This window comes from Tetrao urogallus, assembly GCF_951394365.1.
Source record: "Tetrao urogallus genome assembly, chromosome: 12".
Classification (NCBI taxonomy): Eukaryota; Metazoa; Chordata; class Aves; order Galliformes; family Phasianidae; genus Tetrao; species Tetrao urogallus.
In genome coordinates, this window is record NC_136825.1 from 9,017,142 (window position 1) to 9,044,454 (window position 27,313).

At 37.7% G+C, this 27,313-nt stretch overlaps 1 protein-coding gene across 1 annotated transcript; it reads left to right on the forward strand.

The window, feature by feature from the left end:
• Window positions 1–925: 925 nt before the first annotated feature.
• Window positions 926–25,348, forward strand: GARRE1 (granule associated Rac and RHOG effector 1; the record flags this gene model as incomplete). Its single annotated transcript, XM_079541365.1, has 13 exons — window positions 926–1,420; window positions 6,933–7,139; window positions 9,002–9,142; window positions 9,421–9,516; window positions 9,657–9,818; window positions 10,730–10,888; window positions 15,381–15,478; window positions 16,943–17,068; window positions 17,757–18,745; window positions 21,085–21,250; window positions 22,141–22,275; window positions 23,834–23,912; window positions 25,025–25,348. 13 exons carry the CDS (start codon window positions 926–928, stop codon window positions 25,346–25,348), a joined length of 3,177 nt encoding a protein of 1,058 aa, XP_079397491.1.
• Between the last annotated feature and the right edge of the window lie 1,965 nt (window positions 25,349–27,313).

Here is a 27,313-nt window from a genome sequence, read left to right on the forward strand (position 1 = left end):
GTCTTAGGTATTGTCAACAGTGTGTGCCTTGTGCAGCATAGTGGGATGTTAAAATTGTAATACTTCTTGTTGTTCCATGACATTTGAACCACTTTTTTTCTCCTTTGCAGGAAATGACCTAGAGGCCTTACAAATACATTTGTGCATTTTTGTTCTGAGTCTACAATCGAGGGCAAGTGCAGTCTGGAAGCACCACCACTTAATGTTACAACAGAAACAACTACCTCAACAAACAAAGAAAGGGGAAGAAGGCTTGCAGTAACAAACACTCTAATTTTCAGTAGCTTACACTTGGAAAGTCTTCTCTATTCAGACTCTGGATTTTTTTCCCCTCCAGTATTAAGAAGAGACACTACAAGTAAACTAATTTGGCAGACTGGATCTGTCGAGACATTTGAAGACTGCTGACATAAGGATTTGCTTTTTTTAAGGAAGGCGCCTCTGCACTGCTTTTATAATCGCTGTTGATCGGTGGTTTGCTCCACTTTTCCTGACTACTAATTGGAAAATTGTATTAAAATATTGCTTCTAAAAATATTATTTGCATTGACAAAATTTTTGTAGACATAACAGCAAGTAATGATAACATGCTCATGAAGAAACTGTAGGCGATAAGTTCTCTGCTTTTCTGTGCGCAGAGTGGAATACCGGCCCAGACAGAGCATTATTAAGATACTTTGGTTTGCTTTCTGATTACAGTTTATAACTGCAGCAGGGCTGCACTGAACATTGAAAATACTAAGTCAGCAAATCTGCTGCCTTTCTCACTGCTGATACAGATTATACAGACGCTTGCCTTTTTGAAATGCCTTTTGTGAAACCTATGTACACAGTCCTCCACTGTTACTGTACATAACTATATATTTGGGGAAGGAATTTGACAAGTGATTGTTAATTCAAGAAGTCTTCGGACAAGCTCTCACTTATGTATTGCTGTAGTGCACAAGAAAGCAAAATGGACTATAAGCGGCGCTTTTTGCTTGGCGGGTCCAAGCAAAAAGTGCAGCAACACCAGCAGTATCAAATGCCTGAGCTAGGCAGGACCCTGAGCGCACCACTGGCATCTACAACCCCAGCATCTCCCCTGGTCTCCTCAGCTGCTGCGGGCAGCTGCAGTCACCCTGTATCCCATACGACTCCGATTGCAGACATCCAGCAGGGAATCTCCAAATATCTGGATGCACTCAACGTATTTTGCCGTACGAGCACTTTCCTTACAGACCTTTTCAGCAGTGTATTTAGGAACTCTCACTATTCTAAGGCAGCTATGCAACTGAAAGACGTGCAGGAACATGTCATGGAAGCAGCGAGTCGACTCACAGCAGCAATAAAACCAGAAATAGCAAAAATGCTGATGGAACTGAGTGCAGGCGCTGCAAATTTCAAAGATCAAAAAGAATTCAGCCTACAAGACATTGAGGTAAGTTACTTTGGGGGATTTTGTTTCGCGTGCGAATTTGTGGTGTTCCTTCTTAATTGGACTTGTATTTAAAAGTCACTACTACCCCGAAAGTTCTGTCTGCCTTGCTTTTGTATCTGTGACTAGTGCTGATAAAAAGAGCAGCATTTTATCTTTGTTCTCAAAAATATTAAGTTATTTACAGCAGTTATGCTCTAGCTGTATTGAATGAGATATTTAGTGGTTACTTTTGTACAAGGGCTTGCACAAAATTTAAAGATTTCATGAAATAAGGTAAATTGTAATTAAATTGTACTATTTACATAATTCTAATTGGTAGTTTTCCATCAGATTTAAACTTATAGCTAGAAATACAATAACCTCTTTCTTATTTGGGGAAACTCATGTCCAGTTTAGAAAATAAATGATAATAATAATAAAAGCAAAACAAACACAGCATCCCACTGCCCAAAATTAACAAGTCTAAGTAATTAAAAATCAAACATTAGTTTAAATCTTTTATGTAGTCCTGTGTGGAGCCAAAAGTTGGACTTAAAGGAACCTGGTGGGTCCCTTCTAGCTCTGGATATTGTATGATCCTATGATTTTTTGTTCCATATTAGTTAATTTCTAATGATATCAGGCCATCTTCTAAATTAAACAATGTTCTCCATAATATTATCCATTCTGAAGGGAAATCTGAACACTTGGGAGAGGTGTTTTGTCATCAGTGTTCACATAAAGCTGCATATCAGCTGAGAAACCATGAAAGTTAGTAGTGAGAATTTTGTTTTTTCCATGTTCTGTGCTCAGTATGCAGTGAAGTAACATTAGCTATATATTTTAAAAAGATACCTTTTCTAGACCTTGAACACAGTCTAATAAATCATTTGTGCAAAACTGTGCAGAGGCAGTTGTAATGTATTTTAACATGACCATAACCTACATAAACCATGGAATAAGGATTAAGTTCTCTTCACTTTGGGTATCATGGCCTTAAATTCAACACTGCATCCATGCTTGACTGCATGACTTAGAATAGCGAGTAACTAGAGGGACATGTGGTAGTCAGACATCCAGAAAATAGGGCCTCTGAGGATGAACTAGAAAGACTGATTTTTACAGAAGAGCAGACAGAAGGAAAATCAGTAGTCATCAGGTATGTAAAAAACTGCCAGAAGTCGTGGCATTGTTCTGTCCTTTGTGTCCATGTAAGATGGAGTAAGAAAAAATGAACATAAATTTCATAAGGGAAGATTCATTTCAGATTTTGTGGAAGCAGTTTGTAATGTCAGAGAATCACTGAAGTGGTTTGTTATAAAAGGTAGGGAGACTACAGAAGTAAGATTTGAGTCAGCTACCATCTTCTCTCCCTTACTTTGATCCCACTGGAGGGGTGCCCCCACCCCTCGGAATAAAGTAATGTTATACAGTGTTTGAAATCAGTCAGTTCCCACTCCCCAGCAACACAGAGGGATTTCGCTCTAAGAAGAAACAACTTGGAGTCCATCACAAAGACCCTACAGAGTGTGTTAAACTTGCATTTGGCAGAATTGACTCTGAAATTGCTCCTTGGGACAATACAGCGACCTGTTGAGATCCTCTCCTAATCTGCTGTTCTGTGATTTGAATACTGAACTATTTATGCCAAAACTTTAACAATTTTTTTTTCTTCCTGATCTATGTGAAATGTTAACATTTCATAAAACTAGAAGCAGGATTAAAAACTCACTTTAAATCCACAGAATGGAAGCAGAAAAAACGTAAGGCTTGCACAGTTTCACCAAGATACACTGGGGGAAAGAGTGTGAGAGGCAGCATAATTTTTTTTGTAGGACTGAGGAGAAAATATAGTAATACCTAAAGATGTTTTGCCATCTTCTCTAGTAGGTGACTGAAGAACATAATTGATTTTTTTTTTTTCTTTTTTTGTCTGAAAAGGAAACAAGATGTTTCAGTGTTTTGAATGGCAGCTCAGAAATATCCTCAGGAGTCTTTTGTTTGGGGTAGGTGTGTTAGATTGCCCTTGTCTCCTAATAAGTGTAGAGGAGCAACTACCAATGGAATCCAGTTTACCTTGCAAGCAACTCTTGTTAGTGAGTAGCGTCGTGTCTTCCTTTGGAGGTGCTCTGGTCATATGAGATCACTCTTCCAAACTGCAGAGCATTGATACGTAGGTTTGTTTTGTTTTGTTTTGTTTTCTTTTTTTTTTTTAGAAAAAGCAATATTCTGTTCACTCTCAGTAGTACATGAGAAAGAGGACTATCTCATAATCTGGCAGTTTGAGTAAAGGGACATGGTTAACATAATAATGTTGATATTTTAATCTGGTCTGTTCAGTGGGTAGGTGGATTATGCATAGGGCTTGTCGTCACCAAAACCATGAAGAACTGGTATAAATAGAAACATGAGGATAGCAGGGAAACCACTGAGTAAGCCTGTTGTGGTGTCATGTTTTTGTCTGTGGGTTTGTTTTGTTTGCTTAGGGAGAAAAAGCCATTATGAAAAAGCTATTATGCTCCATTATATAGAATGGTACATCATTGCGTGTATCAAGTCTGGAAGACTGATACTGGTTACTTGTTAATTTTATTAATGGTAGTGATATATAATCAACAGATTCTTTAAGCATTTGCTTCCCAGGGAATTTGCATGGCATCACTGTTCAGCATTGAAATCTGGCAGTTTTCTGTATTTTCTGTATCAGAATATTTTTTCTGTATCAGAATATTCTAAAATTGATTGGAAGGTGTTCATGTGGGACAGAATGTAACCTACCAGTACAGCCTCATCTGACACTTCTGTATGTATGTCGTCGATTTAATTAAACTCATCACCTGCTTCAGTGACAAGGAAGTTTAAAACTACATCTCCTCAGAAGTAACTTTGCTTCCAGCTGCCTAAACAGAGCAAACTCCTTTCAGGTAGGGTTATTCAGAGAGAGATTGCTGCCCTGCCTGGCAAAGGAGTAGCAGAATTGTGGTGCTAGAGATGTGTTTCTTGGGATAAGTTTGCAAGCAAAAGACTTCATCATATTTGCAACATAAATGATTCTAAGAAATAATTTATGAAAGTGCCACCATGAACAGAAACTTACAGGTTGGCACCTGCAATGGCTCCAGTTCTTTTTTGATTATTACACAGTTTCTAGGTTTTTTCTTGTTCTCATTATAGTCTAAAGCAGGGGAATTGAATGCTTTTGGCATGGCAAAGTAGAGAAAAGTAAAATAGCTAGTGGTATTCCTAGCTGTGAAAACAGTTGCATTGTATCCATGCAGTAACGTAGTTCTGCAGATCTCACAACATGGTGCACGTTGCTTTACATGCTTTGGTGCCGCTGGCCAACCCTGGCTGTGTTTAAACTGGTGGTAGATAACTTTCCCACTGTGAAGACAGAGATACGGCTCTTCTGAAAGAAAATCTTCATTAATTGAATTTTAAAGCAAAGTGAGTTTGCTATGTGGAGTGAGCATTTAATTCTGTGGTACAGAAATCTTCCACCAATTAGGTTCTATTTAAGCAGTTAAAGCCACTCTTGACCATTTCTGAGGAAGACTGGAATGGATTATTTTTCAAACAAAACAAGTTTTGCAAAGCAGATGTTGCTATTTATCTCTGCTGCTTAACATTAAAAATTACACTAGAAATGCTGTGTGGTGCCACTGAAACTAAATCATTTATTTGAACATTATTCCAAGGCAGGAGAAACTGCAGCCTCTGTACCTTAAATGAAACTTAATCAGCTTGAAATTCCTATTGAGTTCTGGTTTCTTCTTCCCCTGACAACTCTATTCTTTGTACACAGAAATATTCATGTCGCAAGTTTTATTTACTTGTTTATTTATTTACTGCGGTGTTCTTATAAACCTTTCCATCTCTGTAGTCAGGACAGTTGAAGTTTTATTCATTTTTATCATTTGCTGAATGCTTTTTTAGTAAGGCAAACTGCACTTCCAGGGGTCAGTCAAAGTACCAAAAATGTTTAATTTTGTGCCTCGTACAAAGAAGGGAAGTGATGGAACCAGAATGGAATGTCAAAAGGAGACCGGATGCAATGGAAAAAAAGAATTGCCACCACGGATCCTTTTAAAGTAGATAGCTGATGCATATAGCTGTTCATATGACTGCAGCGTCTTGCCAGTAAGATCACTGTGTCTGAATATTTTTATTCCAGAAGAATGTAACTGAAAATAAGCCAGATGATTTATTTGCTCTAAGGCACAATGGGTTTGTACATTATCTTTGTATTTTATGAATATTACTATTATTCAAGCCTAGTCTTTTTTAATAAAGTCAAATATACACTTTAAACCACTTTGTGAGAAACTTCATAAAAGAAACAAAGCATTTTGAATAGTTCTTAAATTATTTCTGCAGCAATTTGGGAAATACTTGCTTCTCTCCTGCATCCCGGATGTCCTTTGTTGAAAGCTTTTGTTCACTTAAGAAAGCATGGCCTTGCAAGCAGGCAGAGCACTTGTGTATATGCTGCTTTGTCCTCAGAGTTGCCTTTTCAAACAGCCCTACTCCAACAATTTTACATACAGTGCCTACACCTAAAACTTGGTTTTGGGGATCGTTGTTTTGTTTTGCTTGTAGTAACTGTGGCCTATCTGTGGTCGTCATTCTCAGGAGCAGTGTTTGCATGTGAGGGAGGCAAACGGAGGGATACGATGGGATGCAGAGCCCACTGCTTCGGGTGGCTGCCCTGTGGAGCCAGCTCTGGCATTGCAGGAGCTGCTGTGCTGTCAGTGCTGGTCCCTCTGGGTATGGGAACAGACCAGCAGCCCTCCTGCTCGCTCTTCCCTACTCTACATCCTGCTTTCCAATTGAGTAGTATTAGGTGACACGTTTCAGTGAAATGTACTGATGAGATTTGTGCCAGCGTTAGCATTCCTGTCAGACAATGCAAGTGACAGAACTGCGATTTTGTGTGTATCCTGCAGTCACTGTTGTATGCTAAAAACGGTACTACAGTGCATCTGTACCTTGTGGCAAAACGTTTTTCATGTTTGTTAGTAATTACTGGTCTGCTTAGAAAGATAAACTTTAGAATTAAACTCTTCTGATTTTGTTATCATGTCTTAAAATACAGATATATTTAGCATAAATTCAGCCAGGTCTGTGTGTTAATGTTTTTGGCTGTTGACTGTATTGTGATAACGTGCTACTGTGATTTTTATTTTTTTTGTTTCATGTGCCTGATACTACAAAATAACTTAAAGCTTTTCATTATTTACTTCTGAGATCAAGGTAAGGTTAGTTAAAGACAACACAGAAGCTTGAATTGACTGTATCAGTCCGATCTCCTCTTAATTTGTAGAAGCTATTGCTCAGTGTTTACCATAAGTAAATGGTTAAATGCTGAGTGCTGCTTCTGGTCTGAGGCACTAGTATTTCTTCTTCCTTTTTTTTTAATTAATAAATCAAAATTTAACTTAGTCACTTAACCCAAGCATTGAGCAAGAAAGAAGGAAAAAAAATCTGTAAAATCTCTTATTGATTTAAAAATTGTTTTTTCTTCTTCCTGCAGGTGCTTGGACGATGTTTCTTGACAGTGATGCAGGTTCACTTTCAGTTCCTGTCACAAGCTTTGCAGAAGGTCCAGCCAGTGGCACATTCTTGCTTTGCTGAAGCTGTAGCCCAAGAAAGAAAGAATGTTGGTGGAGCTGGAGCCTCAAATTTAAGCCCCACAAATGAGCTAGAAGATGCAGTAAGATCATGGAGAGGAGCAGCAGAGGTATGGAAGGCTCGGTGTAGTGACATTGTGTTGTATTCAGTGAAACAAAAGTTCAGGCCTAAGTGCCCTAATAAGGGAAGAAAATCTCTAACTTTAAAGAAATGCTGCATTTGAAGAAGGAAACTAAAATCTGTTTTAGCTATGCGGTGTTCATATGATCTCTGCCCCGTGAAAAGCTTTTACTCATGATGTGAATGTATATAAGGAGTGCACAATGGAAACAGCTGTTTGTTATTAGCAATTAACAGCATTCAGATATGGATCAGTGGACAGAAGGAATTATTTAAAAAAAATAGTCACTGCAGATACAGGGTGCAATTTTAGATGAGCGATAACTTAGGTAACATCTGTATCTTTAACATCTTGAGTGCCAATTCCTTGTTTTTGTTTTTTTCTGAAAACTTCTGACATTGCTTGTCTTTGTGCTGAGGGAGAATTAGCTGTTAGCCTTGATGTTCCTTGCTGTATCAGTAGTTGGAATGTTCATCTTATTACTTAAATGTGCTACTCTCTGGACTTGGATTTGAGTTAGCACTGCTATCTGTGAAATCCTTTTCTGCCAAAAAAAAAAAAAGTTCATACAAGGAAAAAAACAGGTTTATGAGCTTTCCTGCATTTCCTGTACGTTACTGAAGTGCACAGACAGACCAAAATGGCTTCTGACATGGAGTACGTGGTTTCCTTAGTTTCAAGTAACCAAGAGCAGCGTGTGCTTTTGAAGTCTAATTGGGCAACCCACCTGGGCACGTTAAACATCTTGTTTGGAAATCTTGTTGGGCTTTCCATTTATCAGCTAGCAGATGTCTGCAAGTTGTATCAAGGCAAATAAGCTTTCCTTAGAACTCTGAATGCAGAGGAATTATTTGTAATTCCTACTGTGGCATGAACTGCTTTCACTAGACAAAATAGAGATTGGAAATGCTTGATGTAGACTATAGCATATAATCTAGACAGTCCTAATCCTGGTGTGGTTTTACTTCTTTTGTATAAAAATAATTTTGTGTTTATTATTTCCTTAAAATTGTGTTGTAGCTTCTAGAAATGTAATTGCTATCAAGTTCATTTAAAACCTGCTTAGAATTAAAATTGGACTTAGAGATCTGGGACTCTACCCTTTTTTTCCTAACACCCCATTCCAGCTATTTCTCTGAATAAAAACTGTATTTCAAGACAGTTTAATACCACTATTACATTATTCAAATCAACAGTATCTAAAGTCTTAAATACAGACAGAAATAGGCTTCTCTTTGTTTTCCACTGCTCAGTAGTATTTCAGTTTTTAATTCAGGTATTCTGTGTTTAGTATTTACCATTCTTTAAAACTGAAGTAGGTAAAGCTGTTACACTCTTGTTGCCCGTGGTTAATTTTAGTCTTGTGTGGCTCTTCTCAAATTGTACCATAGTGATCACCCGTAACTTCATAAAGCGTATTTTATATACGCTGCAATGTTTGTACGTACATGACACGTATGTAGATTTTGTTTCTGTGGTAAGGATTTAAAATGCGCTTTATGATAAAAGATTTAAGTCCTTCCTCATCTGAGCACATTGATCATGTGGCCATGTAACCAGGAGCCATAGTCCAGAGAAAGAATTGAATTAGTAACAGCAAACGATGCTGATTTGATTTGCTATCCAACACCATATAAATTACATGAGATTTATACTTTCTAAGTGACACTAGAAGTTGAATCAGTTATAATAAGTAATTAGCTCCAGAACTCTTCCACCACATGCTTCTTCTAATCTCCTTTATGTTTTAAACTCTGTGTAGGTTGTTTGGTTTTGTTTGTTTTTAACTTCAGTGTGATTTTGGTTTGCTGTTGGACTTTTTACCCAATAGTTTTTTCTTGATGTTATAGGCTACATCTCGACTGCGAGAAAGAGGTTGCGATGGATGTTTGGCAGGAATTGAAGTTCAACAGCTTTTCTGCTCACAGAGCGTAGCAATCCCTGAACATCAGCTCAAAGAGCTAAACGTGAAAATTGACAGTGCTTTGCAGGTGAGTTTTTAAAATCAGTTGCTTTCGTGTGCATCTAGTGCAGTCAGTGGGACAATGAATGAAACAGGGAGGGAATATATTACTGCAGACACCTGTACCACAGGCAGCCCTGAAGTACGAGAGGACTGCAGGTATTGAACTTACGTGATAGATGTGTACACACTGCAGAACTGAGTAAAGCAAACCTACATAACAAATTTATATGTGTATCCAGAAACAGTGACTGCTTGCTTCTTTGCTGATGTAGCTGTTCCCTTCAACTTTCTGTTTAACGTCAGGCTTACAAAGTGGCTCTGGAGAGCTTAGGCCATTGTGAATATGCAATGAAGGCTGGCTTCCACTTGAACCCAAAAGCTATTGAAGCAAGTCTTCAGGTAGGATCTGCTAAACCTGCTCTTTCATCCCTCTGCACCTTAAAACTAACTATTTAAAAAAAAAAAAAAAAAAAGAATTGGACTCATGAGAATGTTTTCATTATCTTCATTTCCTTCTAATCTGTTTCTTTATGCTTCAGGGCTGTTGCAGTGAAGCCGAAGCCCAGCAAACAGGAAGGAGACAGACTCCACCTCAGCCAATTCAGTGTGAATTGCCCACTGTACCGGTTCAGATAGGGCCGCACTTTCTGAAAGGAATATCCTTTAACGAGTCTGCAGCAGAAAACCTGAAGCTGAAAACGGTAATAGTCCTGAATCTAACCACAATGGTTAACAAATAAAATGAGAATCAGTAGAACTCCTTAAAACCCAGAGAAAAACCACAGTAGTTCAGTGCCAACTTGTACTTAAAAGTGCGTATTTTTAGCCTGACTTCCTGTGGAATCGAGATGTGATAACGCTGTGGGCTCACTCCTCCCTCTGATAATGTTTAAACCACCTAGGCAAATTCAGCCCAGTGTAAGAGAAACACAGAAGTCTAAGAGGTAATTGGGGTTCTATAAGCTTTTTAAAAACAGGTATCAAAATATGACATCCTTACAGATGTCCTTAGCAGGTGATGGACTTTAGAGCTTATATAATCTTAGGTGCCAAAACCAGTCAGGACTGTGCCTTCTGCTGCTAAGGGAAGTACTTTAAAATAAACAGTATTACGATATCTTTTCTTTCATGTCTTCCAAACTTTAAGCAATCTTTCTAAGTCAACTTAAAATGTATTTTTAGAAGTTGTAGAAAAGTTAGTTGAATTTTCAATGTAGAGAAGATGTAAAAGGTGTCCATTGAGAAGTAATTTGGGAATTTTAATCAGCTTTTTCCAATTTTTAGATAAGGCCAGTCCTTGCTCCTGAAAGTGCTGAAACAGCCAACAACTTAAAATGCTTTTCTTTTGTCTTTGAAGTGCCTTTTGTAGTTTTGATTAAACTGTTCTGCAAAAGCTAAATACTGTTTATCGTATTGGAGTTCTGTGTTCAAAATTGCACACGCTGACTACAATGTTTCTGTTCTGCAGCTAAGGTCTTACATGTAGGACCATTGAGAGGTAGCACATGTAGCAATAGGTGGCTGAAAAGCTTTTGAAAACTGTGTACATATGGAGGCCATTAATGTTAACATTTCTGAATCACATGACAAATGTGTTTCGTTTTTTTTCCAGCACACAATGTTGCAACTAATTAAAGAAGCTGGATGCCATAATGGACTTACACCACGGGATGACTCTCCTGTTACTGAAGTACTAAATCAGGTTTGCCCTTCGACTTGGCGTGGAGCCTGCAAAACTGCTGTACAGTTGTTGTTTGGCCAAGCAGGACTGGTAAGTAATAGAGATAGGCTTAGCCAAAAAAAGGGCTACTTCAACATTCTGAAGAGAAACTAGGTATTTTAAAGTGTTTGAAAATTAATTTCCTACATCTTGCTCCGAGTTTCTATTTTTAACATGCAGCTAACTTTAGTTATAAACAAGATGTATCCTCATGGAATGCAGGTTTGTAGATGCTATCTGTAGTTGTTGGGAACAGGGGAAGACAAGAAATGAAACTTCAGTTCTAATAGTGAAATAGGAAATGTTTGAATCTTTCCTGTTTAATAAAACAAAGCAAACAAAACAAGAACCTTTCTCTCAGCTCTTTTTTTTTTTTCCTTCCTCGTTCCAGTGGAAGCTTGGTTTTACTGCTGAACAGAAAGCAGTAAGTCGTCTAGTCGTCTGCACCAAGTAATGCAACCTGGTGCCTCCAGCAGAAGGCATAGCACTTAATGCCTTTCTGCAGACATGTATATCCTTTAGAAGCAAATGAGCAAAAGGCACCATAGATTCTACACTGTGTAAGGATTTAGTAAAAACAGGTGTTTGAAATGCATTTTGATAAGAAAATGCACTTGTACTCCTATAACTAGTTCCTGCGATCTCTTCATTTAATGAAGAGTTTGTTGATAAATTCATTTTTTTAGACTTGAGTTTTCACTCGACAGGGCAAATAAAATGGGGACAGGAGTGCAGTAGGATAGGATGAAATTGATGCACAGAGGTGTACCATAGCCTACAATAGTTTCTGTCAAGTATTCTTTGAATCATTTCTGGGCTAAATGCTGTTGATGATCATTTATTGATGCCTTGTTCGAGGTGAATACAGACTGCCAGAACTGAAATTGCAATTTCAAATGGAAAGATCCTTATTGCTAATACCTTGCAAATACATTTTTCAAGCAAACAGCTGATTAAGTGACCTTGCCTAACCTCCATTCTTAGATCATTGATCCATATATTTTTTGGTACTGTTAATACATTCTCTAGTAATGGTGAATGTCGGATGCATCTATTTCAGGTTTCCTTTATTAGGTATTAGATATCCCCTTGACATGAAATATGCTGGACAACTGGATTTAAGTCATGGTTGTTTGTAACAACGCAGTTGGATTGAAGGCTTAAAATGAAAGAGACAAACCATCAATATCGTAACAGCAGTGTGACTGCCATCAGTCCTTACCGCAGTGTGACGTAGAGGGAAGTGGTAGTAAAATAAGCACTTTATATAAGGAAATTTTACAGAGAGAGGTTTAAGAGGGTCGCATCTTTGCAGGGAGGGGTGCACTTTGAAATAATAGGATTGATCAAATTTGTATGTAGGTGTTTACTAGGAAAATGCGTGTTAAATGCACGAACAACTAGAAAAAGGGCCATAGTTAAGTCAGACTTTCTTTGGCTGATAGGATGCTGGGAGACAGCAGCAAGGTGTGGGAAATGGGGCCACGAAAGAAGTGTTTGTCAGCAGCCCTATGGAAGTGTGCAGTAATTCCTTAGCAGTTCTTGCCTTCTGAGCATCTAGATGAGGAATGCCTTGGAGGATGCTGCACTCCCCACTGCTTCCTTTCCAGCAAAACAAAAGCTTAGGGGTTTCAGCATTGTGTACGCCCTGATCAGATTTTGAGAGTGGCCCAAGGCAAATTTGAACTCAGGAGTCTGGAAACCTGGTATCCCCTAGTCTAGACATAACTTGTTAGACCTGCTGGTAATTGTATCACTGATACTCTTTGGGTTTATCATAACATATGGAGAGTTGTCAGTATAATCTTATTATATGTTCTCCCATATGACAGTGCTGATAAAAGGATATTATCTCCAGTAGAAGCATGAATGTCTTTGCCTGAATCTCTTGTTCTGAAAATAGCAGGTTTCTATCTTCAGTTACACAGTAATGAGCTCTATACATAGTTGAAGTATTTGTAAGCCTTATGTCTGAATTCATTCTCACTTTTGATTTGTTACAGTATAAATGGGTGTGAAGGTATAAAATATGGGCCTTTTTTTTTTTTTTTTTTTTTTTTTTTACATGATTCAATTATGCCTGTATGTAGTCTCATGCAATGATGAGAAACTGTAATTTATTTCTTTAAAGCCTTCTTTGGGTGGAGATGAGGGAGGAAACACCTTTAAAACAAGAACAATGGATGTCTGATGCACAGGAAGCTATCCAGTGAGCACCTAGCAGGCAGGGAGTGAGAAACATGTTTATTTTATTTTGCGTGCAACTCGGATAAATGTATCATTGGACAATATTATGCAGTCTTTCGTTCACTGCTTTTGAGAACTAAGCTATCTGTGTTAGTTCAGAGTGGTGAGTTAAGCTAAGTCAATATCAAACTTAAAAAGGAACATTGATACGCTCACTATCTTTGGCCTATTGTGCCATGTGCCTTTGCAGAAGGAACTCTTGATAAGTGCAGAAAGTGCAATGAGGTGTAAATTAGTTTGTTTTATTGTTTTAGGTTTTTAACTTAAAGAATTTCTGGAATTGTAGGGTTTTTTGTGTGTGTGTGTATGTATATTCTAAGGTAATATCTGGATATACGTATGTGCTAAGTGGTGTGTGTGTAAAGAATTCCTGTCTTTTCAGATTTAGGTCAGCTAAGTAAATGTATGTTTGAATAAAAAGATGCAGGAATTAAAGTAATTCAGAGGATGAATGGAAATAAAACTTTGAATTGGTATCCTGCAAACAAAATACTTTGTCTTTAGTTAGCCATCCTTTCCTGTGCTTACTGATCTTTGTTAGCAGAAAACATGCATTGTGGGAGCACTCAATCTCCTAGTAGTTTTAAATCTGAGATGTTGTAACTGTGACCAAATGTTGAGAAATGTGACTTTTTTTTTTTTCCTCCTTCTTCCCTTTAAAAAAAAAAAAAGTCAAACAAATGTGGGGAAAACCCCTCCCAAGAGCAGTGGCACTACAGTGCATCACTTCCAGGAACTGACCTAGATTTGCACCAATTAAAATTTTACTTCTTGACTGATGTGAGATTGATCTGAGATGCAGACAGTATTTCTGGGGGAAGCTGAGGGGAAAAGAAGAATTACTACTTAGTTGATCTCACCTTAGTCCAATTATAATTGCAATATAGCTAAATCTATACCAAATTATTTAAAATTAAAATGGTGCAAATATGAAGAAAAAATAATGGCGTTGCACTGTTACTATGTTAGGTATCATCGTGAATGGGTAATAGCATTTTTCCACATGCTTGGACTGTGCTTAGACAGATTTTGCAAGTCCAGATAAACCTGAGCAAATGTTCAGAGACAGCTAGAGGAAAATGAAGGCCTTATGTTAAAATATTGAGATGGTAGGAAATAGTAAAGCTTAAGTATTGTTGGAGGGGTTTGGTAATTCAGGAGAAGAGAATCTCAGCTCTATTTATATTTCACCTTTCTTCATAAACAGTAATAGACTACAGGACAGAAGTAGAACAAGTGTAGGATGATTGCAAAAAAGCCAGTAATGCCCCTTGAGGCTTATTTATGCTGGAGGACTTTTTGCCATTTCAAGGATAAATGGTACAGCTAATCTGCTAGTCACCAGAGCAAGAAGTGCTGACTGTTGCCAAAAAGCTGCTGGTTCAGCATGACCAAAATAGGAAATTATGGAAGTGATCAAAAAGGCCAGCTCATGCAGACTGGACAACAACAGAGAGCACAAACCAAATATGGAACTTACTATCACTGGTACTGAAGTTTAAATGAAGTTGGAGTGAATCCATTCCTTCTCAGTTTCCATTAAAAAAAAAAAAAAAAAAAAAAAAAAAAAAAAAAAAAAAAGGGTTCATAACAGATTAATTTTCGAGACTTTCCTTTTTCCATATAAATTCATGATGTCTTACAGAAGGCTTAGAGTTAAAAAAAATAATAATAATAAAAAATAAAAAAGTTGAACAGTCAATTTTCTTCTCTTTACTACTATTAATTCTCTGTTACCTACAGTACCACTGGATAGAGATATGCTGGTATACGATTTTGTAATCGTGAAAGTTTGTGTAGGGGGGTGCTAAAAATTGCAGGATATGTGGAGAGTTTCAGGCTAAATACTCTTTGTCTGTAGCATGGTATGCATTATTTAAAATATTTTGAGAAATAGGTGTTTGGGGGCTATTAAGGTAGCAACTGTGTTAGACTTCTCACATATAAGAGCTGTTACACAAATCCATTGATAACTACCAGCTGCTACGTAAAGACGTTGGTAACTACATGGTGACTCAGTGCAGTCGAGAAGAATGTCCTTGAAATATGGGCTAATGTATCAAACTGATCAGTTTACATACTCTCATTTTTTCTTTCCCCAAGACATTTCAGTACAAATTAACATATGATGATGATTTTGAGATGATTTGTTTTTATCTGGTTCTTTGTACATCTTTGTACAAAGGTTCTTTGTAGAGTGGCAGGGAGCTGAGACTATTGCATCTTGACTACAGGGGTGATAAAAATAACTATAACTAATTCCTAAATTGTGTTTTATTTTCATATTATTTTCTAGGTGGTTGTGGACACAGCACAGATTGAAAATAAAGAAGCCTATGCTCCTCAAATAAGTTTAGAAGGATCCAGAATAGTGGTGCAAGTTCCATCAACTTGGTAAGTGAAAGTACTGCACTGTAGATCATCCTAGTAGGTATGACAGAAATACATAGGAAAGAATACAGTGCAGTACAAGTGGAGCAGGAACTGCTATGTAATTATGGCTTATCTTCCTTAAATTCCTTTATGTGGAACTGACTAAATGCCAGTATTCATCAGACTGACCAGCAGTTGTACTTGAGCTGTCTTTGTATTAATGCTCCCTCTGTTGGCGGCAGTGGAAGGGAAGCAAGGCTGGTGCACGAGCAGAAGAACGGTAAAAGCTAGATGAAGTTAAATAAATATAAATCCAGAAATATTCCTGTCACTCTCCCTGGCAGTCCTGGGTGCTGAGATCAGTAGAAGAGTTTTAGCTCTTAACTAATGTTCTTTAGGTGCTGTTGTGAACTGCAGAACTTTGTGGTTCAAGAGGTGCCATTCCTAGTGGTTTAACTAGCTGCCTAGGAAAGCATAACATTAATTTGCACTTTGAGGTGAGGTTGTCTTCCCTTTTGAAACAATAATTTGGAATTACAGTATTTCCTTTATTTCTTCAGTGTACTTGGTGTTATGAACTTCGGTGTAAAACACTGCATTCATCTGAATCCTTAGTGAGATAGCCTGTTGCTGATGGTGCCAATGGTGCGTCCAGAAGTACAAGTCAGCCCACAATCTTTATCCAAATTCATCTTTAATTCCACTATGGGGTATGAACTGGCACTTCTCTATTCCCTTTAGGTAAATTGCTCTATTGTGGAAGAACTAAAATACTGCTGAGCACTTTGTGCCAGCGTTTGGCATCTCTGAAAGAGCTCCACCTGCTGACACGCTGAGAGACTGCCTGTTTATTCATCTCTGCTGAAGGGGCTCATTAAATAATTGACAGCTGTGCCAGTGCTTAAATCCAGGTTATTCTGATCTCACCTCAAATTAAATCCTAATTCCATAGATTATTGAAGAATTACAGTAAGCATGCATCTTCACAGATCAGTAAAATCTTCCACAGATTACTGGATGTGCTGAACCATTTTTCTCACTGAGTGTGTCAGGCTGGGTGTTCCTAGGATGGGACATCTAGAGTGCACTCAAGATTTACAGTTCCTGCACCTTGTCTTTTTGTCAGGCTTGTTGAGTGCTCTTGCCATTTCCTAGAAAACAGGATTTCTTGTGTTTTTTTTTATTTCCTAATATGCCTTAATCATGCCTGCTCAGCTAAACAGGAAATCATCAATCTTGATTTTGAAAATAAATGATAAAACTCTTGCCTACAACGAAATTTTCTTATATACTCAACAGTTAAAAAAAAAAGAAACTGGGGCTGTGGTATTAGTCCTCGGGAATCCTCAGGTATTCATATGTTATACTGCCTTGCTAGTTGTACCTTTGCAGGAGCAAAAGTAGCATGTTAATTAGCCTTTCATTGTCTGACTAGCATGGTAAAATTGTTCAGTGTGGAATTCAAAGTTGTGATTTTGATTACAGGTGTCTAAAAGAAGATCCAGCAACAATGTCTTTGCTTCAGAGGAGTCTGGATCCAGAGAAGACTTTGGGACTAGTAGATGTGCTCTATACTGCTGTGTTTGACATACCACGGTGGAAGGAGGGAAGGTACATCTCCTCTTGAGCCTGTTGTTTAAACAAAGTCATCGCTGTTGAAAAGACTATACTGAGGAATTTAGTTTCTGGTTTTCTGGTTAACCAGAAAGAGAAATCACTGGTCAAACAAAGCAAGAAACTTGTACTCTATATAGGTAATCTTGTGAGTACGTATGTGAGTACGTTAAAAAACCAAACAAAAAAAACCTAGCAGTTTACCTATGTGCACAAAAGTATTTTTCTCTTGCATAAAAAAAACCCACTTGATTTATTAAAATATTATTTATAAATAAAATTTATAAAATATTTAATATTAAATAAATATTTTCATTTGTATCTTGAAGTGCAATTAAAAATTCTTTAGGAGAATAGTAAATGCTACTGCATATCACAGAGTTACAGAATAGTTGGGATTGGAAGGGAGCTCTGGGGATCATCTCGTCCAACCTCTCATACAAGCAGGCTGCTGTAGAGCACGTTACCCATGACTGTGGGTAGTAATAGTTTGAATTGTTATTGTAAGTAGCCAGTGAACTAGCAATCTAATAGAGAACTCCAGTTTTATTTCTTCCACTTTCTATTACCCAAATGCACATTTTTCTGCAAAATAAAAACTCAGTTAAATGTCTTTACGTATCCAGTGCAGTGTAGGATAAATGGGATTTGTTGGGTGGTTTGATACATGTTTTTGTTGATGCAGGGAGCAAGCTTTGCCTTGTATTCAGATCCAGTTGCAGCGTGAAATCTCAGACTTTGGGAACCAAGTTGACATGCCATCTGGAAATGGAAGCAAATCTTCAGGTGGTCTACAAAAGACATTTTCAAAACTGACTTCACGGTTTACAAAAAAAACTTCCTGCACCAGTACAAGTAATAGTGGAAATTATTCAATCCCCAGTACACCTTCCAAAAATGTCTTCATAAGTTCCAGCTCAGAGGAGAAGGCTAAAATGCCCACTAACATAGATGCACGGCTACAAAGCATTTTGAACATTGGTAACTTTCCTAGGACCACAGATTCACTGCAGTCAATCCAGAGCACAAATAATCAGATAGTAAATGGGTTTTTAGTTGAAAGACAGGACAACTTCTTCAAACTGGATGAAGGCAAGGATGACAAAGGTATGAATTTACCAACTGACCAAGAAATGCAGGATGTCATAGATTTCTTGTCTGGTTTCAACATGGGCAAATCCCAGCAGACTTCTCCAATGGTGAAAAGAAGAAACTCTATTGCATCCTCTACAGCAGCAGAACAAAAATCAGGAACAGTACAACAGCAGCCCCAATCTGTCTCTCACACACCACTGCATCCTTCTCAGCAAGGCTTGTCACAGCAACAACAGTCACAAAAGCAGCAGCAACAAATGCAATATTACCAACATTTGCTTCAACCTATCGGACCACAGCAACGTGTACCTGCCAAATGGCTGACTAATTCTTCACAGCAGCCAGCCCAAACTGTTGGAGCTGGATTATCTCATTTAAACCAGTGGAATAATCCTGGTTTTTCAGATTTAAGCTCTGACTTGTACAGTTTGGGTCTTGTGAGCAGCTATATGGACAATATGATGTCAGAGATGTTAGGACAAAAACCACAAGGACCTAGAAACAACACATGGCCAAATCGTGACCAAACTGATGGAGTGTTTGGAATGCTGGGAGAAATTCTGCCCTTTGACCCTGCAGGTGTGTGTGCTTTCCTTTATTACTTTTCAGGAAGATCCTATTACAAATAGAAGAATACTGTTAAATATTCTTAGCAGTAATTATTTCCTAGTACTATTTACCAGATGCTAAGGTTATTAAAAATAGAGACAGGTATTTCTGTATGCCTTTTTTTTAACGTAGGTTGAAGTGAAGTACAAAAAAAAAGTAAGTAAAAAATGTCATTAAGTTTCATTAAAAAATCAGAATTTTAACAAATTCCATGTTTATCTCAGTGGTAGTTCTTACCTTTCCTATAGGGATCAGATAAAAGTGTTGAAACTTACAGATAACGCTCTTCCTGCTGTTAATTTTTTAGATTGTTTAAAAGAATAGCATTCAGATCTGTGTATTTTGCCTCCCCCATCAACTATTCTTCCTGCTCTTTACCACTCTTGCACTCTAGAGGTACAATTGAATTGCATCTTTCCCATATCCCTGCTCTCCCCCTTCAGTATGAGAAACACACCAATTCCTGCTCTCCGGCTGTTATTGCATTGAAAAGCTTGGATGCTAAAGGGTTAGAGACTAAGGAGCAAGTGTCATGTGGTTTGCCAAGTATGTTGGAGCCACTGGTAAACTGTAAATGTATGGGGATGATTATTAAAGATGAAGTGAGATAAAATTTTATGGTTATAAGCAAACAACTTAGAGGCTATCAAATTGATTATAGAATCTGGGACTAAGAGGAGATTAGTGATACCACTTGAGATCAACAGGCCAGTCTATTCTCCTACAGATGTATCTGTTGATGTGGAACGTAGCTACAGGACTTCGTACTGTGCATTTATTAAAAGTGCCAGAACAATCTTTTCTAAAACCACTTTATCATTTTTCTGCTGCTACCTGTGTGTGTGTGTGACAAAAAATCTTCAACCAAATAGACTGGAATTAGAACCTTTCTTCATATAACATGCCAGGTTGAACTGTGATGTCATTTGAAATCTAAGCTTCAGTTAGTGTAGTACAGAAAGCTTTAAATATGCACACAAAAAAAATCATTTTCTGATTTCCTTAGGAGTTGTGCTCCTAAGTCACTTGAAACAAATTGGGTTACTTGATGAGTATTTTTAGTCTGAAAATAATGACTTTTCAAGGGAAAATCTGCTAATTAAGAATTTATAGAATTGATGGGGTTTTTTATGGTCAAAGGCCTAAGTGACTGCCAAAAATGTATTCTGCAGTATTTTCATAATCTCTAAGGAATGAATGCGGTATCAGTAAAGGGAAGATTGATACATCTGTATTTTTACAGGTGAACCTATCTTATGAAAGGGTGTTTATCTGTTCTTACAGAGGTAAAATTGACACAAGTTGCTATTTTGCATATAACTGTAATTTAACACCTCATGCTACCCACAGAACAGAACTATTCTTGCCCTTCAGAACCTATCCTTTGATCTGAGGATATGTCTAACTTCCAGCCTCAGATTAAATTGACATAAAAGTATTTCTCAAACTAAGTAGTAGTGGCAACACTTTGTTTCTGTACAGCTGTCAGGCAGCTCTGTTCCTTGTTCATACAATAAAGGATGTCTAGAAACAAAGGTAATTTATTTGTTTTAGTTTTAGTTTGAGTGCACCAGAACATTAGAGCTCTTCTTTTGTAAATGTGCTAAAAAATAAAGCTTTCCTTCAAATGCTGAACCGAACATAGGGAAGCAATCAGATGAACAAAAGGTATTTTGATTTGTTTTCCAAGCTGTGCACTTTAAGACTTTGTGTGTTAAAAATTACTATTTGTTTTCAGTAAATATCAATCTTACCCTGAACTGCTTAGTACTTCAGGATCAAAATGTTTTCAGAATGGCTGTGGTCTTTGTAAGAAGTAGGAGCTTCTGGGCTGCATGTTTTAATGAGATCAGTCTGAGCGTTTGGTCTCTTGAGAAGCAAAATCACAGCATGGATGGAAATCGTTTTGTGATCCTGAATCAACAGTAATAATTCAAATATTGTTTTTCTGACAATGGATAAATATCCAGTCTCCAATTTAGTCAGTATCTGATGCCGGACATTTAAGGGCATAGGCATGATCATAGTCACAAAATACTGCTCTTCAGAGGGGATGCAAGGGACAGGTATAAAAGATGAGAATTCCAGATGAGAATTATTATCTACCATGTACAACACATCTACTTTTTATTAAAACATTTCCTATTCAGTGTTCAGTGCTCCATCAAGAAGTATAAATGGTTTAGCATTAACTGTCAGTGAGAAGGAACTTCTTTTCTATGGTCAGGTCTAAAGGATTAAATGAAAGAGTTAAATGCAGTAGCAATAGCTGAATGTCAGCTACTGACTTCATGATTTCTTTTATTTAGTTGGGTCTGATCCAGAGTTTGCCCGCTATGTTGCTGGGGTCAACCAGGCTATGCAACAGAAAAGGCAAGCACAGCACGTCCGTCGTCCAAGCAACACACGAAGCAACTGGCTTCTGCCTGATGACCCTCACAAAACCTGGCCCTTTCCTGAGTATTTCACAGAAAGGTAAGAGAATGGTCGAGCCACTTTGTTTTCAATTTTTTGTATTTGGGTCAGTTCTTCACTCGAAACTTGGCAGGATATGGGAATAAGAGCTGTATTTTTTTCTGATTGCTGCTGCACGAGTAAAAGCTGCAGCTCATGGCAAGAGTAGAAAAATCTGAGCCCTTTCTGCTTTCTTGGTACTAAAGAACTGGCATTTGTTTGATACGATTCTGAAAGTAGAATGCGTACTAAGTTTGACTCAGAGGATATGAGGACTTCATAACAGATCCATTTGGAATGTTCCAATTTCAGTATCTTTAAAATGTTTAAGACCTAGTTTTGATGAGGAGTGATTCTATGAAAGTTGCAGCACCTGACTTAGTTCAACTGAACAGATTTCACATGCTTAATCTTATTACTTTAAGGCATGTCACCATACCTTACAGAAAGTTAGTGGTTTTTAATGTCTTCCAAGTTGTAACTTTATTATGAAACAAGTGTTTCAAGATCCTCTGCCTGTTCATCTACAGAGCTACAGCTATGAGTCTAAGGCTAGTTTAAAACCAGTAGGACAAAGGTGTTTTCTAGCTCAGTTATGTAGTGAAAGAGCTGAGTGCTTAGTGACTGCAAAACCAAGAATCATTTGTTTTTCCTTCTTAACCAGGACAGACTGTGTTATTTTAGTAGAATACCTAGATATAAACTAATTGTAACCGACAAAGCAGCGATACAATCACTCAGAAGTAAATACATGAAAGTATTTGTGTTAGTTCTACATTTAACAAAATACTGAAATTTCTTTGTGCCCTTGAGGTATCATCTGTCACTGAGATTCAGCATAACTAACTAGAGCATACGGTCTGGACCAAGCAGTATAGATAGAAGAACTAATAAAATGTTTTGTCTTACAGTGATGTGACAAACAGCTGGTCTGGTACTCAAGGAGATTCTGCCAGCTCGAGTGATGAGACCTCTTCAGCCAATGGGGACAGCTTGTTCTCCATGTTCTCAGGGCCAGACCTCGTCGCTGCTGTAAAGCAGAGAAGGTCAGAAAAATGAGCAGAAATACATATCACTATATAAAAATTTGGGGTGTTTTGATAATTTGAGGGCACAGGTAATTGACTCCTGTCAGTCAGGTAAAGTTACATGAATGTTGGTTTGTGTGCTGCACACAATCAGTGAATCAGTGTATAGTGTGTATGATCTTAATGCTAGGGGTTCACAAATTGAGTTACATTAGCAGCTAAATCTTAATACACATTAACATCTGTACAGATAGCCAGCTGCTGGCTGAAACTGATTATGCCTAGGAGCTGACAGTCTCCCTGTAAGATGGGCTGTTTGGGATGGCGCTTCTTCCTAAAGTACTGGGTCTTAGAGATGATCTTTGAATTGGTTTTATGAACTGTACTGCAGTGTAGCTTTTATTATGAAACAAGTGTTTCAAGATCCTGAACTGCCCCTGCACAGCATTTTGATATCAGCAAGTTCCTATTCCCTGGCTTCTCTGCAGCTTTGTGGCACTTGATAATACTAACCTTAAAGTATAAACTTCTGTCTAACATTGCCCACCAACACCATTTCAGTAGTTTAAAATACTTAAATACTGACTATTTGCTCCTTTTCTTTCTGATCAAAGAGGGAGTTTAATTATATTCCTAAATAAGCTCAGTAACTTAAAAACTAAGCTAGGATTTTAAAATATGAATTATTAACAAGTGAATTCAACTAACTATGAATGCACTGAAATGTAATAGTATAAATTAGAATGTAGTTACTTCCAGCTTTCCCAAAGGGCTTATAGCTCTGTCTTTGAAACCTCAGTGATTCCATGCTAGGGGTTAGTTAAGAGGATAAAAGGCACAACAGAAAGTATGAATTCCCACCAAATAAGGCACAAGATGAAGCATGATTTCTGACCAAATTTCAATCTGGAATTAAACTCTCAGCTTATTTTTAGAAAAGGTTTTAAAAAGTAAAGTATTCGGTGACCAAATACTTTTAAAATTAGTATTTGATCAGAAACAAAATCAGAGTTGATGCATTAGAATACAGCTGTCTACTCTTTGTGACAGGAAAAAAAATCAGTGGCCACACCAACAGTTTTCTGCAGATTACCACAGAAGTTATTTTTATATGCATTGGGGTAAAGAAAGTATGCTGGGGTAAAGTAAGATGAAGCTAAGGCAAACAAGTTGAAAGGATTTGATTAAGCCAGGAGGTGCTTTCTGAATTTGTACCTTTACCAAAACTTTTAAGAGGGGACAAAAATAAATGCTGAATTGAAATAACTGGGAGATCGTTGTCAAATAAACATCACAGCAGAAGACCAGCTCATCTTCCTTGTTCATCTCCACAAAAATGTGTTGTTGAAGCTGTTGCTGCACTGTCAAGTCTCTGACAGTATTCAGTAACAAATTTCTTGCTGCAATAACTTGTACTTTTACCTCTATTGAGAAAAAATATGAGATGAAATGCCACTATACATTCTAGGCTGTTAAATAAGACAGAGCAGAACTACAGAATGGTATTCTAGTGGCATATTAATGCATGTGACTAACATAAAAACAAATCAAACTAAATGTTGCTTTCTTGGGGCAGAAAACACAGTAGTGGAGAACAGGAACCTAGTACACTACCATCACCACCTCTTCTTTCTGCAGTAGATGACCGTAATCAGGTAAGTGGAAAACATCTTTGTTTAGTCATCTGTCCTGCGTGTGTTTTGGAGTGGTTTTCTTTAGGAAATCAACTAGAATAGAAGCTGTAGCTCCATATTCCTTACCTTGACTAAAACACAAATGATTTACACTGAAGTAGTACTAGATTCTTCGTTTTTCTTTTTTAAATGAAAAGTACCAAATTTAAAATAGGAAATAATTGAACTTCTCCCTTGTGGCAGAAATTACAGCAGAAAACACAAAGATTCAAGTTAAGCTAAGAGACAACACAGTCAACTTCAGTTTACACAAACAATGAAAGTTCCACCAGATTGGCCCTTGAGGCCAAGAAGGGCAGTGGCCAGCAGTTCAGGGGAAGTCACCCCCCGCCCCTACTCTGTCCTGGTAAGGTGACGTGTGGAGTACTGTGTCCAGTTCTGGGTTACCCAGAAAGACAGGGAGCATCTAGAGAGAGACCAGCAGGGGGCCACAATGACAATTAGGAGCCTGGAGATTTCTCTTAGGAGGAAAGTCTGAGACCTGGGATTGTTCTGCCTGGAGAAGACGGGGTAGCGGAGGGTGGTGGGTAGCTGTCAATGCTTATAAATTCTTAGAACACTTAAAGGGTGAGAGTCCAGCAGCAAGTCAGGGGGCAGTGGGCACAACCTAGAACACAGAAAGTTCCATTAGGAAACAGAGCACTGAAATGGGCTGCCGAGAGGTTGTGGAGTCTCCTTCTCTGCAGGTGCTCAAAACCTGCCCAGATGCATTCCTGTGCACCCTACTGTAGGGAATTGCTGTAGCAGAGGGGTTGGACTTGATGACCTCCAGAGGTCCCTTCCCACCCCTACAGTTCTGTGATTCTGTTAATTACCTGCCTTACTAGAAATTGTAACTTTCAGCAGGGCTGCTGGTCATCAAGCAAATGTGCTGAATAAAGGTTTTTCAAGAGGCAAATACTGTATGGGCTATGAGTTATATAAGTTGTATATATGCATCAATTCTGTTTTTAAAGATTAATCCTTTGAAAATGTTGTAGTTAAGTACTGTCTCAAAATAAAGTACATGGATCAAAAACAAAACAGAAAAACCAACCCGCTTCACAAACCAACAACTATTTCTGTTTTCTCAGGATAACAAAACCAAAACGTGGCCTCCAAAGGCACCCTGGCAACATACGTCCTCTGTCACGAATACACTACCCAGTCAGAGCACGTCTCTGTACCCTATGAGCAGCCCTGTCAGCCAGTGGAGTGACACGATGCAGATCCTTCAGTCACCCGTGTGGGCAGCAGCCAACGACTGTGCTCCATCGACAGGCATTTCCTCTAGCTTTGCCTATGCGCAGCAGCAGCAGTCACAGCAACAGGCTTCCCAGCACAAACAGATGAATAAGGGCTTTAAATCTTTTCCTGTAAAGCACGAACGCAGACCATCTTACCTGCATCAATACTGATTGCTTTTCATATTGGAAAATGCAGCACAGGGCCAAATAGTTATGAAGTACGTGTACTTTTTTCACAATTGTATGTTGGCTATAACCTGTTCATCTTATTAAACAGGGAATCGAGGGGGGCTTGAGGAGAGGTATAAAAACTCTTGACTCTTATTTACAGTGCTGAGCAATGTGGCCAATATGTTTGTTTGTATATGAAACAGCCCAAAACTGTGATGTAGAAATGCTTTTAAAAATATCTATATTGCCTTTACTTTCAAAAGCTTTTTTTTTTAAAAAAAAAAAAGCAACTGCTGAAGGACTACCATACAAAAAACACTGTATTTTGTAGCTATTTTTCATATAGATTTATAGTTGACATCTTACTGAAACACAATGAATATGTTGAAGCAAACATATAGTGGTCACTTTGCTCAATGCTGTGTTTGAATTTACAATGGACAAGCTGGAAAGCCTTTGTTTCTTCCATAAATGGCCTGTGGGCAACTTTTTTTTTTTTTTTTTAAATGAAGTGTAAGTGCAGCTTCTCATGTGCCACACAAGCAAGTTCATTATAAAACTGTTGCAGAAGCAGTTGTGAAATTGAGTGCTGTGGTAGTTTCCTTCCTCAAAGTATAGATCAGCAGAACCACTCAGATTTGTGTCACAAATGTTAACTGAGCTGCTTACAGTAGATGGCACCTGTGTGGATGACACTGGTTTTCAAATAAATACATTTGTTAGTGCTTCATTTGGCCAAAGGCATTATCCACACAGTACTCCTTCCTTAAGTGTGTGAAAGTACAGCCTGAAAGACTACTTGCATATATTTTAAAGTCTTATTTCAGATGCTAGTTGATCTAAAAAAAAAAAAAAAAAAAAAGTTGTGAGCTGGCTCAGAAGATATCAGAACTGTCACGTGGGGTAGCAGTTAGCTATAAGAACGTTATTTTTTTTAAAAGGATAAAGTAATTATTTGCAGTCAATATGTGCCATTAAGTGAACCTGTGGAATTGGGAATAATCTTCCAACCAAAGTGGGTCTGGGAGTGACTGGTGCTTAAAAAGTGAAGAACAATGGTAAATATATATATAGCTATCCCACTGTATATTAACTGAGATTACAGAAGATTCTTTATATAGTTAGAGCTTATTTAAATTTTCATATTTCATCTTTGAAAGAGACTAAAAAACCACAATATTTTCTGGTATAAGAGTTTTGACAGTATTAATCTTATTTTTGTATTTTTCTTAAGTCATATCATTCTAATATGTTAACTACTAGTAAAATGGGTTATTAGTTCTAACTACATAATTTTTCAATGAAGAGAAAGCACATTTGTTGTTTTTGTTTCTACAAACTAAGTACATCTATATCTAAAGATACCAAAAAATTAATACATATATATAAATAAGAAGTATACACAACACTAAAACTATTAAACATTTGGGTATTTAAAACCCATCCACCTTTTTTGTTTGTATGGTGATGGGCTGTATTTGCTGGCCCAGATTGTTACTTTTTGTGCTGTTTGAGGATGCCAATGTTGCCTGTATTTATGATATTGTCACCACGTTTTCTGAAAGTTCATACTTACATGTTTACAAAGATTTGTTTGCTGTACATAGACTTTTTACAGTAATGTGCTTTGCACAATCAGTGTGGCTTGTCTGTAAATTGTTGATGGTCTGTACTACTACAGTTTTGAAAACCCTCTGCTGAAAATGTTAGTGGTTACTTAACTTGATGAATGGTTTTGAGTTTCCTCAGTCTTGTCATTTAGATCTAATATTAAATCCTAAATTTGGTTGTAGTTACTGGTTATTCACACTAAGACCAAAATGGAAGTTAATGAAAACATTTTATTTTGAACTCCTCCTAACAAGTGCCAAAATTATTGCTATAGTTTGTGCAGCTGATTCATAATTACAAATGCTGGCAGGTTTCTAGATGTACAGAGTAAATTGCAGAAACCAAGTCTGTCTG